Source organism: Adelges cooleyi, unplaced genomic scaffold (genome assembly GCF_023614345.1).
Source record: "Adelges cooleyi isolate 19-005CV unplaced genomic scaffold, UGA_ACOO_1.1 ACOO_flye_CR_arks_rails_tigmint_CR_PRNA_381, whole genome shotgun sequence".
Lineage (NCBI taxonomy): Eukaryota > Metazoa > Arthropoda > Insecta > Hemiptera > Adelgidae > Adelges > Adelges cooleyi.
The window spans coordinates 1,464,298-1,479,640 of NW_026096058.1; the positions used below are offsets into that span (position 1 = coordinate 1,464,298).

The following is a 15,343-nucleotide window of genomic DNA, read 5'->3' on the forward strand; positions in this document are numbered from 1 at the left end:
GGCAACGTCGCCCGTCAACAAAAAATTATTTACAAAACAACAACAGCTATTTATCATTTTCTAATAATAATTTATTCATTCTAGAAATCTTGTAACTTTATTTTTTTTTTTTGTATTATACAATTTTGTCTATACACATGAAAAAACTAAAACATAAGTATAAAGTATATTTTTTTTATTTAAACTTGCAAAACTTTTATGTTCTACGATTTTTAAAACTTTGAAAAATATTAATGACGCTAAAGAAAATAGTATTTTTTATCTAAGGAGATTCCCACAAAAAAAATCATATTTTAAAAATTATAAACATTATTTTATTTGAAATACTTGCATACTACAGTATTGTACAAGGTTCACTCTAAATTGTACTTTAATTTGTAACCACAAGGTTAGTCGGCGAGTGGTGTTTTGTTTTTGGTGTACACACCAATTGTAAATACTCTCGATATAGAAAAGATGGCCGTAAAAAAAAAACAAAATAAAAATACATTTCCATTGGCCCACAAAATTTAATTTACACTTAATCGTTTTTAAAGATTATCTAATTTTTTTTATTAAAACGACATAATATTATGCAGCACTTGAGCAATTTAAACAAATTAAAATATGCCAAAGTAATAACTACGTACTATAATTATATTTAATTGATAGTTTTTAGTTAAATACACAGTTCTTAACTAAAGAATAGATTTATAAAGCGTAATAAAGAAAAATATAATTATTTTTAATCTTAACTATACGGTAATTTAATAAAATATTTAAAAATATATCTACACAAAACATTTATAGTTAAGACGTTTTAATCGTATAGAAATATTGTTTTTAATTTAAATCAATAGAGCCAAAAAGTATAAGAATGCAATAGACGAGGTTTCAAATGATGACCAAACAAAAGATACTTTATTTCAGACTTAGGAGGAAATTTTCTACAAATGGTAGTACAATTAATATATATATATATATAGATTGATATAAAATTGTATGGTTATAAAAAAAAAAATGGTATTTTTCTCTCATTTATAGAGTAAACGTAATATATGTTTTTTATTTATTCTGAAATGCACAGAAGTTCTAAGAACAAGTGTTCCATTTTTCATATTGCTGCGCTGATATATTATATCACTGTAACACCTCCCCTACTGTGATTGTGAACAAATTTTATCTTTAGAACACTTAAAATTGTATTATTTAAAAAAAAAAAATGTAATACATTATATTATTATTATTTTAATAAAATACGATTACAATTCACAGGTGAGTAATTATTGTTTTATTTTAATTCCGTTATCTTTCGAACAACTTAAGAGTTAAGGAATTTGTTTTTAATACATATCTTGATTTTTAACATGCTTATGATTATGATGAATCATATTATACCTATTTGTAGTTACCCAGATGATGTAATGGGTGTCCTAAATTTAAAACGCCTAATAGTCGTCAATATCGTACAGTTCGTTCGGGTCCAAATCGTCGCACTGCATACTTTGGAAATCGACTTTGTAGCGTAATAAACCTGAAACGAACGTTAAGAATTTTCAATAACTTATAATAATTGCACAAATATCACTAAGACTATGGAAAACATCTACAATCAACATTATTAAACAACAGACTATAAAATGCAATGTTTACATAAAAAAATTGTCAATCTACATGCATGAACCTATGGCGTTGCTATAAAATAAAAAAAATTGTATTTCAAGTAAAATTTACTTTACATACACAACTAATATGTCATACATAATCTATTATTAACGTAATAAGTTATAACTCTCTTTTAGCAAACTAATATCTTCTCAGTTTTGTATCGAAGCTAAAAACCAAAACTTAATTCAAATTAAGTACGATAGTGTTAAATTATAATTTTCCGAACAAACTTTAATTGATACATTGTAGTATTTTTGTCAGTACCTACTCGTGTAATAATACTCAGTATTTAAAATATAATATATTGCGAAATGTTTGTGCTTACATCAGATTACATCTTTTTAAGTATGTAAATCGAATTTAAAACTTATAGTAATTCGAGTAAGCAAAAATCATACATTTTTATTAACATTATTATATAACTACTCTATATTACTTAATTAAAAAATAACCTCATTAATATGTATATACATATTTATAACGGGATTTGGGTAAACCAAATTTTTCTTTTTAATTTAATACATCAAATTGCAATACATCAGATCAAAAAAAAAAACTATATGTTTAACCCTGTCATTTTTTACTAGCGGCATTATGTTTATTCTATTTAATAATGGAAACTTGACCGTGATTTTTGAACTTTTTGAAATTCAAACCAAGCATTGATCATAAAATTAACGACTAGCAAATAAAAATAGTTAAAACAGTGAAAACAAATCAACAATAATAGTTTTCGTGCACAAACAAATAATTTCCATAAAAATGAACTCATGCTGTTAAGTCACACACTAAAAACCGCTTTAATCGTGAACAAAGCTACCTTGGATTAGTAAATTAGTTTAGTAATCATCAAGATTCACATCATCCAATGGCTCATCCGCTTGCAAGGACTGAAAGTCAACCTTGTAGCGGAGAATGCCTGTTAATATAAAGTTAGATCCGTTTAAATTTTAATTCTCTAGATTTACTAAACATAAACAAACATTTAAGTAATTTTAAACGAAAGGATTATACCAAATGTTGAAACCTTTGTTATGAAATAAAAAGATTTTAGTGCAGAAAAAAGTGTAGGGAAAAGATGGGACATAAGAACGGAATCAAAAAATTAGACAAAACCAAATTTTGAAAGACAAATGGGAAATATTTGGAGTCAAGGAAATCAGTTGACGAAACATAGAGAAATAAACTTGTGGATTAAATTTCATATGGGATAAGTCGAAGAAGACATTAATTTCAATTATAAAAAATATACTGTTAATAAAATGTAATAAAAGTCAAGTAAAATAATACTAACCTCCTATACCACCAAATCCTCTCACAAACTGTGAACCTTCTTGGGATTTATCAGTAATAATTTCTAATGTGGCACCAAACATCTTGTAATTATTCGCCAGCCATTCTAAAAGTGGCTGACATTCTACCAACTCCAGTTCTACCCCAGTCTGTTGAATAAAAACACACAGTGAGTCATAAGCGAGTCATCTTAAAATAATAGCCGACATCAGCAAAATGATGATACCGAGTGACTTTGGTTTATAAGACATACATCTTTTTCTGTAAAATGGGATTTGTCTTTTTCTTGTTCGGGTGTCAAATGCAATATTTTTTCCTCTGCTGTCGTATGATTTTTCAGAACGTATCTTTGAATATCCAAATTCTCCCAACATATTAGCGTTTCTACAGATCCTAGTTCAAGAGCTTTTAACGTATCGTCTACTCCAAAACAATATTTACCAGTGTCTTGACTGATTTCGTCGAAATAGCGTCCTAGAAAAATCAATGTTTGTTAGCATAACCACAAAACGTACGGAGGAAATAATAAAAAACAAACCGTTACACGATAATGTTAAAATAAAAAAAAAATGTACAAATGAAAAATACTAAAAACCAATTTGGTTACCAATTAATTTTTTTTCTTGAATAAATTTGACGTTTTGTAACGATTCGGCGGCTAATTCAATAGCTTGATTAAAACCATTTTCGCCTCCATAAGAAACATCGACTAACTTGATGATTTTAGCTTGCAACCGCTATTATAATAATAATAATAATAATAAGACAGGTAAATATATTAGTTTTACAAGTATACGATACACGTTTAGTTTTTAAAGTAAACGTACTGGGTCAAACATGTCGGATTGACTAAGCTCGGTTTTGAAGTCTGCACTACCAGCCAATATTAAACCAGCTGCATTAGGTTTGTCGTTGGTAATAAATAACTGAGTCGCAACTTCTGCTACTTTACGTACATAGTTGTGTCGCTTTTCCATACGTAAACGGGCAAAACGCAACGCAGACTGACCTCCTCTACCGTGTTTTTTAGGTAAGTCGACTGTAAATTTATGTAAAACCTAAAACATCAAAAATAAACATGTTTATAGTAACAAATTGATTGTAATATATTTTTTTTTACAATACCTCTCTAGTGTTTCCTTGAAGTGTACCAAACAACGCACCATTACCATCCATGACGATAAAGCCAAATTTATTATCATCGGCTAAAAGGGCTGTCAATGCTTCAGTATGGAACTACAACAAAAAAATTAACGGTGTAAAGTACATTTCAAACAATTTCAATTACAACTGTAACTAGAAAAAATTCTAAAACTAAAATTCTCACTTTATTATCACAAAGGTATAAAGAAGTATTGATAGGCTTGAATGGCTCAAAGTCGATATTAACTTTTTTTTCTTTGCCTTCTTCAGTCACAATGGTTCCACAATAAACTACTAATCCATTTGGTGGAACTATATGTAAAAAAAAAAATGTTTTTTTATTATTAAAAAAATCTGTTCAATACTTGTATAAACACATCTTACCCTTAGTATATAATTTTAGTCTTTGTTGTACTGAAGTAATAGCACCTAATACAGACAATCTGTTGACACGTGACTTAATATTGGATGCAGTACCATATTCATCGGCCAACATTTTACTAACTCTAGAGATCTGATCTTTAGGTGGTATAATTAAAGAGATCATACTTGTTCCATTTCTAAACAAATATCAAGTTATAAGTTGTAGTTTTTGTAAATAAATAAAATTCCTGTTTTACAAGTTTTAATTACTAAAAATTATAAAAAATTAATAGCTTAAATTATACTAAGTATGTATTTTTGAAAATTATCAAGAAAATTTGAATCAATAATTATTCTGTTGACGTTGTACAGTAAATACTAAACACAACATTAAAAATAACAACAAAATTAGTTTACTAATAAAACGTTTGCAATTTGAACGACAAACAGTCAAACTACAAGTATTACATTATTGTATTTAAAAGATATTAGTATCAAGATATGACATGGTATAAAATATTACATTCCACGTGTAATACAAATCTGAAGTTTAAATGCAATTAGTATTCATTGCACACCCATGTTCAGGTCAGATATCAAAATGAGGATATGACCGATAAGAAATTTGTATTGATTATTTAGTAAAAACACAAAATGTACAATTAAATACTTATTGTAAGTACAGAATAATTAACAATTACAGGATGGAGGTAATTATTATAGATTCAATTTGAAAAAAAAAATATATATATTTTATGGGTTTTTTTTTTTTTATCATTTTTACTAAAATATTGACGTATTGATTTGTATATCGATTTATTTTATTAAGTTTTAACCAGGCATCGGTATGGTTATTTTTATTGCTACTATTGTACGTTTCAAGAAGAAAATATGTTAAGTATGTTCTTACAGTGGCGTTTGTTATCAAAACGGATACCAGGTACCATTGGCGAAATGGAATAAACGGGATGTTATTTTACAATTTATATAATATACCTGCCAGTAAACAGTGAAGTAGAAGTACAGAGCTTAAAAGCCCCGACTATTTGTTAAAACGTGCATTTTACACGGGTGCGGGAAAACTAACTTTGGTTTGGTCAAAAATAATAACAATATTATTGGGTATTGTGCCCCGGACTCACCCTCGGGCCATTTCCAAACTCTTGATGAGTTTTTTGATTTTCCATATTTCCACGTTGCGATCCGAGGTGGTTTCCTCTCCGTTGGTAGTCATATTTTTTTCGTTCCTTTTCGGCCAATATTACTATACCGCTGAAAAGAAAAGCGTGTGTGATTCGGTGGCGAAAACGAAGTAGGTTAGGCGCACGCACACAGCACACTCAATCGCTCGGACGGACGAAAAGAGAGAGAGGCGGCGGCGGCGGCGGACGGGAATCGCGCGTTCGTTTTCCCTTGTGCAGTGCTATAATAATAATATATGAATGATAACTGATAACGTGGTAGCTATAGCAGTGTTTGCCACGTTAAACAACAACAGCCGTGTGATAGCGGTCGCTATATAGTTGGAATTTGGAAATGAACAGTGTGTGTGTGTGCGTGGACCGACTAGGAAAAACTTGAAACGATCAAAAGACGATAATAATATATAGTACCAAAGTCTTTATTTGTACGTTTACATGTATGTATGTGTACAGTTTTTTTTATCAGGGGGTGGACACTCTCGACATTTTTTTAAACGCGGTGGATATCACTCTGTAAAATCGTGGCGGCCATCTTCTCTCATTCATCGTTGTTTCTATACAACGATATGTTGTATACACATACATTAGTAATAATAATATTATTGTGTGTACGGATATCACTTTTTAGGGCAACGAGAAGATGGGCGGCATCCGTCCGGAAAATTATTTTTTACATCGAGTGTCCTCTCCGGTTTACATTATTTTGTCGTCACTCGCGTGTGACGTCACCATATTACAATTTTCATTGTCCCCGGTTTCGACGTAGGTGGAAAATTTTTGGAAAAAAAATTTTAAAAAAAAATTAGTACGACGATAATCCCAGACCACCGTCGGACGGTAGCCGATCTTCTACCTACATGGTGAAGCCACCGCCCACGGGAAAACGGCAAAACCGCTCCTACTTTTGGTCGAATTACCCGTTTCGCAAACACGTGAAACAAATGCAGCCAAGTGGGATCAATGAAGGGAGTTGTCGTCGGGGAAAAGGTCAATTTGACCGCAACGACATCTACAAACGGATCCGTATTGCCGTTGCCCGTGAAAAGGAAGGGCAATGCAATAGCCACAATATTATGTAATTATATGTATGTATTTTCTGCACACACCCTTAGAAATTCAACTGGAATTCGGCGTTTTTACGTTTTCATGACAAATCGATTCATATTACCACAGTCCATATTATGTTTGCAGATAGAGTCTGGAGAGACCGTTTCTGAATAAACTTTGGATTCTATCGTGATCAATGTACCGCCGAATAGATTAAATCGGCTATCCCGTGGTCAATAGGTACGGCTATGATTTCGTTTAGAGATTACACTTGACGTGCAGGCTGGTATGGCGAAGTATTTACTACGTTATATTCTGCGACAGTCAGCCGTAATAGGTTTTCCTTGATATAGGTAAATTATTTGTGAATCGTCACAGTATAAAAAAAAACATATGTATAATATTTTACATTAAACCGTTTGCCACATCATCTTAATAAAATTATTAAGTACATAGGACAGCTGTCGAGTAGCTAATTTTTTCCACGTGCTCATTTATTAAAAGTTATAAAATTTCAAAATTATGTCTTTGAAAATAGTATTTTTACAATGCTCGTTGTGTAGTTAAATTATTATTATTATGATTTATGGCCATGCTTGAGTCGCCGTGTTTTGATGATTCATATTGCAGATGTTAATCTAATTGACTCTGCTCCAAAACTATAAAGGTATAACAACAAGTGTAAAACACTTGTAAAAAAAAAAACATTATAAACTTTTGATATTATACTTGTAGTAATTACCAATAATATTAATTTATATAAATTTTAGAAAGTTTTTGGTAATTATTCACCGGAAGTCATTACTTTGATATGTACCCGATTGAATTAAATATATTATATGTGGTCAGACTGTAAATGATTAATTGTGTTATCTATTGTGAAAATTTATGATTATGGCATGCCGCATGTTATCTATATTGATAACATACAATTGCAACTTTGAAAATTGAAATCGGACAATTTTAGCAATACCCTAATACTTACTTCTTTTGAATCTAAATCCCAAATGTCTTATGAAATTAATTAAGTACAATGCCAAAGAAAAATCGAAAACTCTATTCTTCTAGGTCTCAGTACCATAAAAAGTAAGTACATAAAACATTATAAATAAGAAACTTAATATCATATTTTAGTTGTAGGTTGTATTGTAAGTTTTTATACATTTTTTGTATAGCTACAACTTAAATGTACGGAGCATATATTATCATATTATTAATAATTAATTTGGCTATTTAAATATATGAGGAAAGTATGTTTTTTTTTTTTTCCAATCATATATATTGAAATGAACTAAATTTAATACATTTTATTAAATATATACTATTTATTTTTAAGGAGTATAGAAGATTGTGTAACTACAATAGCCATCTCTGACTTTTGGACTAATTTATCGACATCATTGACAGAAATATTGGACGGTTCAAATCTGTCCTTGATTTTATGTTATGGCTTGGGTAATTTCATGGATAGTTTACAATCTCGATATCAATTAGCATTACTTTTGGTAATTAAAAAGGAGTTCAATGTTGATAACTGCCTAGTTTACGATCCTAAATTTACTGATGCCGAACAAGTCCATTTAGCAGAAATTGGCTGTGATTTAATAAGTGAAAACGAAGAAGGCAAGCGACGTTTATTGCCAGGAACATTTGTTTACATGCCTCATTGTCCCAAACAGCTATTAAATAATTTGCTCTGGGCGAATTGGAATAAAGATGTTTTGATTAATTCTGTGGTTTTATGCAACAGCATAGACCTCACAGTGACATCAACACCAGATAGGATTTTAGATAAGTATGCACATTATGTATTAAAAATAGCTCCGTTTGCTAAAGAAAAGCAATTAAGTAAACATTTTGTTTATGAAGATATATTTAATGATATGTCGTTACACTATTTTCCCAAAGATAAACTAGAGGAATCAAACAATATTTATTGGGAACGTGGTAGAGAACCAGTGTATGACGATGAAGAACTAGAATTTATAACAAAATTTGAATGTTTATCTTTTCAAAATTAACAATAATAACCGTAAATTAATAATAGGTATAATAACAATTAGTATAAACATAATGGCTGTGAAATCATTTATAATTTATTGTATATATAAATAAATTTATAAATACTTATATATATATATATATAATTGAAACATAGAATTATTTAATGAATTTATATATATATACACATACATTTAATAATTCTATGTTTCAATACTTTGAATTAAATTCAACTTGGAAAAAATTACATGTGTACGTATACTGTATGAAATAAATAATATAATTTTGTTTAAAACATGCTATTGTTCGTATTCTTTTTTAATATATTTCGCAATGGTATTTAGTTGTATGTTGGTCGTTCCTTCATAGATCGGTCCGACTTTACAATCTCTGTAGAATTTTTCTTGAGGAAAATCTGTGGTAAATCCAACACCGCCCATCCAATTAATGCACTCTGAAGTTACTTTACCTGCAACTTCTAGAGGAAAAATAAAACTGTTATTTAGTTGATTCAAAAATTACAACAAACATAGCAAAATGGTATTTTTTGTAAGAACACAGTTTTGAAAAAGCATATAATTGGATTCAAGTAAATTTAAAAATGTAAGTACCCGTTTACATTTTACCATTATTTACAAAAACAAAACTAACCCGATGCAAAGTATTTGGCCTGTGCTGCTTCTTTGACAAACGGTAATCCGGCATCAACTAATCTAGCTGTGTTATAAACTAGTAATCTTGCCGCTTCTACTTCTGTCACTGCACGAGCAATTTGATGTTGCATAGACTAGAACATTTTAATTTGCCAATAATGAAATTTTACTGTTAAGAATTTGCTGATACACGGTTTTAATTTACCTGGAAATCGAAAATGCTAGATCCAAATTGTTTTCGTTCCAACGTATAAGGAATTGTCTGATCTATACATCCTTGCGCAATCCCAACCATTTGAGCCCCTATACCGATTCGACCTTCGTTCAGGAAGGTCATTGCTATTTTGTATCCATCCCCTAGTTTTCCAATCACATTATCTTTGTGAACCTAAAAAATATTGTCAGGTATATTTAACTAAAATTATTTTAGAAAATAATACATTGTAATAGCTTGTAGATATAATGCTCACTTTAACATTATCAAAATGAAGTACACAGGTACCAGAAGCTTTCATTCCTAATTTATCTTCTTTTTTGGCAACAGTAAACCCTTCCTGATCTCTTTCTACGAGAAAACATGATACGCCCCTATGACCCTGAAAATAGCATCAACACCATTAAGATTACATAGACTTTTTTTTTTTTGTTGTTGTTCAACAAGTATGTATCATATTGATCAAACCTTTGAAGGATCAGCATTAGCAAAAACATAAAAAATTCCTGCGATGTCTGAATTGGAAATCCACATTTTCGTTCCGTTTATGTAATAATGATCACCATCTTTTTTTGCAGTTGTTTTTAAAGCAAACGCATCAGAACCCGATGATGGTTCAGATAAACAAAAACTACTAACCTAAAATAAAAAACAATTTATTAAGTAATTACAATAAAAAATAAATAATTAGAAAAAACCTCATTGGACATCAAACATTTCCCTCGTGGTAACTATAATAAACGGCGTTAAATTATCTGTGTTTATTTAAGTAACTGGTAAGTCATTTATAAATTAAATATATCATCAACAAATTAAGAACAAAAATGGTTGGTATTATGTTGTATTCTCGTTGTTGAAGATACCCTAATAAACCGATTGACAATTCAAAAGCAACAAAACTAAGTTCAATATTTATTATATGTTATGTGGTTTTGTATGGAGCCGTTTGAGTAGATCTGATTATTTCAAACACAATTCTAATTAACAATGCTTATTTATTAAGATAACCTATCGTATGCAGATGTCTTTAAAAACAACTTGTGTTGCACAACAGACTGTGCACTTATCATAGTTTTATGAAAAATTTACCTTTGGCTAAAGGTTCAATCATTTTCAGTTAATATACTAAAATATGTATAATATTTATCTTGTAATTATATTTGAATAATAAATCAAATTTCAAACATACAGTGTCTTGAGCTAAACGAGGAAGGTATTTTTCTTGTTGTTGTTTATTGCCGGTTTTTATCATGACATTGTTGCCCAAAGTATTTTGCAGGTCAACTAATACTGAAACTGATGGGTCAACTTTTGCTATTTCTTCAACAGTTAACGTGCTAGACATAAACGATGACCCAGATCCTCCGTAATCTTGATCTATTTCAATAGCCATGAACTAAAATATATTTTTCAAAACGTACTTAAAAAACGTCGAATAAAACAAATTTATTTTACGGTTGAACTCACTCCATTTTCAAATAATTTTTTCACTAGGTCGTCGTCAATTTTATGTTCTAAATCCATTTTTTTTACCAACGGTCCAATTTGATCCTGAGAAAACTTTCTAACTGTAAATATATTGTACAATTCGTTTATACTAAATATTTTATTCACGATTTGTCTTATTTTACGAATAATGTAAACGCTGTAATAATAGTATCTAATCGTTTAAGATTAGGTGGAGTTTTCAGAAAATGTTAGTTAATATAACGTCGATGGTTAAACTACAGTGTTCATATTTTTAACCATTAGTCGTTCTGACCTGTTTCTTTGAAAAACTGCTCATCTTCACTCAAAATCGTCAACGGTCCGTATCCTTGGGAACTGTGATTTTTTCTTACATTTAAATTACTTCTTCCAGTTATTGCTTTCAGTCCCGACATAAAAATGCCAACCTGAAAATATATATTCTTAGGTATTATAATAATAGATAGCCGACCATTAACGTGCATAACACCGTTTTATTATAAAAGATTAGTTTTTTCTACTTAGTAATTTCATGTCAAATTTGTACATTGTAGTATCAGAAAATGTACATTTTCATTTTTTTTACTATTTTCAATAATTATGTAAATTTATTGCTTCAAGTATAGGATGTTAAAATAGTCCCATACCTGTTAGACTTAGTAGTATCCATGTTACATTATAGTTACAACCGTTCTGAAAATAATTTTACTATTTAGATTTAATATAGAGCAAAGAAATTGTTATAGGTATTTAAAGTAATATTTTTAGCTTCAAAACCACGATATCTTCTATACCACTGAACCGATGTTTTCATGTAGCATTTAGCAACATTAAACATTAGAAAGCATACCTAAAAGGTACTTTATTGGGCGAAAATTTAAAAAGTTTACTCCTTCCTGTTTAAAATCGAGAAAAACACCCAAACAATTTTACATATTTCCAACTTAAAATTAAGCCATCGCCCATCTCCCACGTTCCGGCCCTTTTGCAAGAATGTATTCTGGTGCCTTATAGGTATCAGGATGACACTGCTAATACTACAAATACAATTTTTAGCACAATATTGTCATTACAATGATTTTATCAATATTTGTATTTCTACCACAAACAGATTCACACCAAAGCGTTAATTTTAAAGTTATCACTTTCAGTTATAATAATTCTGCACGTTTTCACTCTTTTTTCAGTCACCAGGCTTTTTCCTAGTCAATTTTATTTTGCTTAAAAATAATTGAACCGCTAACTAAAAAAACGGAGGGAACAAGTCCATTTTTTTAACAATTTTTAGGATAGACAATATTTAGCTGTTGACTTGTCCCCTTTCTACAGTTGGCGTCTCAACTGTTTTTTTTTACTGATCGTTTACAGTTAGTGTTAGAGTATAAACGTAAGGTACCAAGAGAATACACTCATTAATCATTGTTATACTTATTAGTTAGTTTAGAGAATAATTAGTATACGACGAAGGAATTTACATTCAAAATACAAAATAGACAATAGTAGTTAGGCTACACTAGTAGCAGGGAATTTTTGAAAGAAACCATTGTGATAAAACCAATAACCTACATATATTGCTCGAATGAACTTTAGCCATTCAAGTAAAGTAACTATAGATAAAGGCTATAGCTATGATGTCATTATTCCTATAGCATACGTCCTTATCGACAGCTCCGATTCAAAAAGAAAAATAATAACCAGCGTCATTTGACGTTTTAAAAGAAATACAAAGGTAAATATGAACGTAGGTGCTATGTTTAAGTTTTAATTTATCTGTAACACTAATATTAAAAATTGATGTGGTTTTAATGAAACATAACGATAACCAGGAAGCATGTATTATATAACATTTTATGGCATCTACGAATTATGTTGACGACAATATTTCAAAATTTCTATTACATACATTTATTTTTTAAAGCGATTAATTTTATTCAAATTTGTTTACGCTCCATACATTAAATATTATGGATGTGAGAACTTTATAAAGTTGTCAAACACCTTCTCTTCCTTGGCGAAATTGAACCTTGAAAAGAATTAAGTATACAGAAACGTTGTGCGCATTTCTGAAGAGGGTTCGAAACTTATTCCCTTTAATAAATAATGTATAGATGAACCGCAAATCGGATGGTGACAAAAAATACGCATCATCAGTTTGCATAAAATGTTTAGGTTAAACGATATTTAAACTGAGCATTTTTTTTTTTATTTTACCTATAAATTTCGACATTGTATATCACTCAATCGTGGAGTCCATCCGTATTTAATACTATTATAAGTATAAAATTATCTATATTGTAAATGCAAATAAATGGTTCAGCCAGTCATGTCGATCTATGAATAGAGCAGATCGGCTGTGCGAAAAATGTTGATTTGCATATTTTAGATAAACGAAAATGAATAAATAATTGTTGGTATTAGTTTATATTCATCTTATGTTTCGTTTTTATCCTTCAAATCCTAAAACTGTCAATAATGATACTAATCCAGGATGAAAATTATTATTTTTAATTAAAGGTTATTTTTGGATACATGTTTTAAAAAATTATGGCTTATAAAAAATACAAATTTAAGCTTATAATATCTTTAATATATAGTGGGTAAATTTGTCTTAATTTTTATTTTGGATTCTTTTCTATTACCTAATAAGTACCAACCGCATTATATTTTTGGTCGACCGTCTGTAAACATAAGTCAAAATGTCTGGAAACGAAAAACACATTGTTATAGGTAGAGCTAATAATTCGAAACTGTAAAATACTGTCAAATTATGCATGCCATTCATTTTTTAGAGACAATAGATAATATAGTTGTATGTATTACATAAATAATTATGTTTATGGTTTCTTAAAATAATTATCATCTATTCTTTCACACACATTCTGAGAACTAGTCGTAACTTGTTAATCAGAATCATCTTTTGTATTTTCTTATCAACTGTAGTTTTTGCATGTTAATTTTTATTTTTTACAATGTAGAAAAATCAGTAGGTGCTTGTTTACGTGCATAGGAATTCTATTTTTTTTTTTAATAAAATGTTAAAAAGGTTTTTATAATTTTTTGGGATGATTCAAATTTTTTTTTCGTTATTTAACCACTTCTAGGTATTTTGTTTTTCTTTTCAAGCTTCATTTGCATTATTTTCATAATTATTTTGTCATTTCTAAAGAGTTTTTAAGTCATCATCTTACGAACCCTTATTAGCATGGACTGTACAAATTGGTTCTTGACACAAAAAAGTTTATTGGAAGTTTAATGTTTATACAAAACAAAGACTGTCGTTTTAGCGTAAAAAAAATAATTTTTTCAAGTTCCAACTTAATTGTACACGTGTATATTGAAATTAATAGGTATATATTAAAACATAAATGCTCATGTACATCTATTTATAAAAATTAAATAGTGTTTAAATATATTACTATTCTTTAACAGCTGTAACGTAAAAGTGAAACAGTTGTGAAAACTTATGAAACACATCGGTTTAAACTGGACCGTTAGTTATGAACTTCGCTGCTCGCAAAATGAATCTAGTCGAATTTTTGAATTTTTTTTTTTAAAAAAAATTTGAATAGGTAATGTTATTTACTTCTTGAAAATTGAATTATTAATAGTATAAGATTAAAATGTAAGTCCAGTAGATACCTCGTTGTACAATAGTAACATGATGATTAATATAATTCTCACCTAAGTCTATAAACATATATTACATGTTTATGTATTCGTAAAAATGCACAAAGATTTATAATCCACTATTATAGCGGGTAGTAAACTATATTATTTTATGAAACAAATTTATCGTAGGTCGTCCCACATTCTACATTTTATAACAATTATTTTTAATGTACATTTTCTTTCTATCATCTAGAAAAAAATATTTAGGTGGTAAATATTATATTGAAAGTGAAAACATGCCATTATGCATCCAGTTAGGTTTGACATTGTAGCATAAATTATATTATTTAAATATCATTGTTAGTTGTTAGTAAAATTAGCTTTGTAAGATAAAAAAAAATTCAAGTTCAAGAATTAAGACGTTTTCCATGTATTATTATACATTATACACTTACCTTAGGATGACTTTTCAACATTATTGTCCTCATTTTATTAACTTATAATTTAAACATAAAATAAAATTCCCTAAATTTAAAAAATGAAAATCTAGAACTAAAATGTAACGCACGTCTTTTAAAGTTAATATCAGTTGCTCAAATAAATGTATTAACACATATCCCAGCTGATAGCATTTATCGGTATATATGAATTCAAACGATAAAGGTTTACCTACCTCAATGGAATTGGATAAATATGATAAAATG

At 29.1% G+C, this 15,343-nt stretch overlaps 3 protein-coding genes across 4 annotated transcripts; 1 reads left to right on the plus strand and 2 right to left on the minus strand.

The window, feature by feature from the left end:
• Nucleotides 1-49: 49 nt before the first annotated feature.
• Nucleotides 50-5,842, minus strand: LOC126841421 (eukaryotic peptide chain release factor subunit 1). 2 transcript variants are annotated; one of them, XM_050577895.1, is made up of 9 exons: nt 5,589-5,835; nt 4,468-4,643; nt 4,268-4,395; nt 4,066-4,176; nt 3,768-3,998; nt 3,548-3,677; nt 3,194-3,414; nt 2,942-3,089; nt 50-1,513 (listed from the first exon to the last, which is right to left on the minus strand). In XM_050577895.1, the coding sequence occupies exons 1-9, from the start codon at nt 5,678-5,680 to the stop codon at nt 1,428-1,430; spliced, it is 1,323 nt and encodes a 440-aa protein (XP_050433852.1). In that variant the 5' UTR covers nt 5,681-5,835; the 3' UTR covers nt 50-1,427. The 2 variants fall into 2 exon arrangements, with proteins under 2 accessions (XP_050433852.1, XP_050433853.1); XM_050577896.1 differs by lacking the exon at nt 50-1,513 and adding an exon at nt 2,487-2,566 and having other exon boundaries at nt 5,589-5,842.
• A 1,664-nt stretch (nt 5,843-7,506) lies between these two features.
• LOC126841426 (SRR1-like protein) lies at nt 7,507-8,855 on the plus strand. The gene is made up of 2 exons (XM_050577907.1): nt 7,507-7,781; nt 8,032-8,855. Exons 1-2 carry the CDS (start codon nt 7,729-7,731, stop codon nt 8,714-8,716), a joined length of 738 nt encoding a protein of 245 aa, XP_050433864.1. The 5' UTR covers nt 7,507-7,728; the 3' UTR covers nt 8,717-8,855.
• LOC126841422 (short/branched chain specific acyl-CoA dehydrogenase, mitochondrial) lies at nt 8,551-15,272 on the minus strand. The gene is made up of 9 exons (XM_050577898.1): nt 15,095-15,272; nt 11,326-11,458; nt 11,031-11,131; nt 10,753-10,959; nt 10,032-10,202; nt 9,820-9,945; nt 9,555-9,737; nt 9,348-9,483; nt 8,551-9,174 (listed from the first exon to the last, which is right to left on the minus strand). Exons 1-9 carry the CDS (start codon nt 15,125-15,127, stop codon nt 8,996-8,998), a joined length of 1,269 nt encoding a protein of 422 aa, XP_050433855.1. The 5' UTR covers nt 15,128-15,272; the 3' UTR covers nt 8,551-8,995.
• Nucleotides 15,273-15,343: the final 71 nt, after the last annotated feature.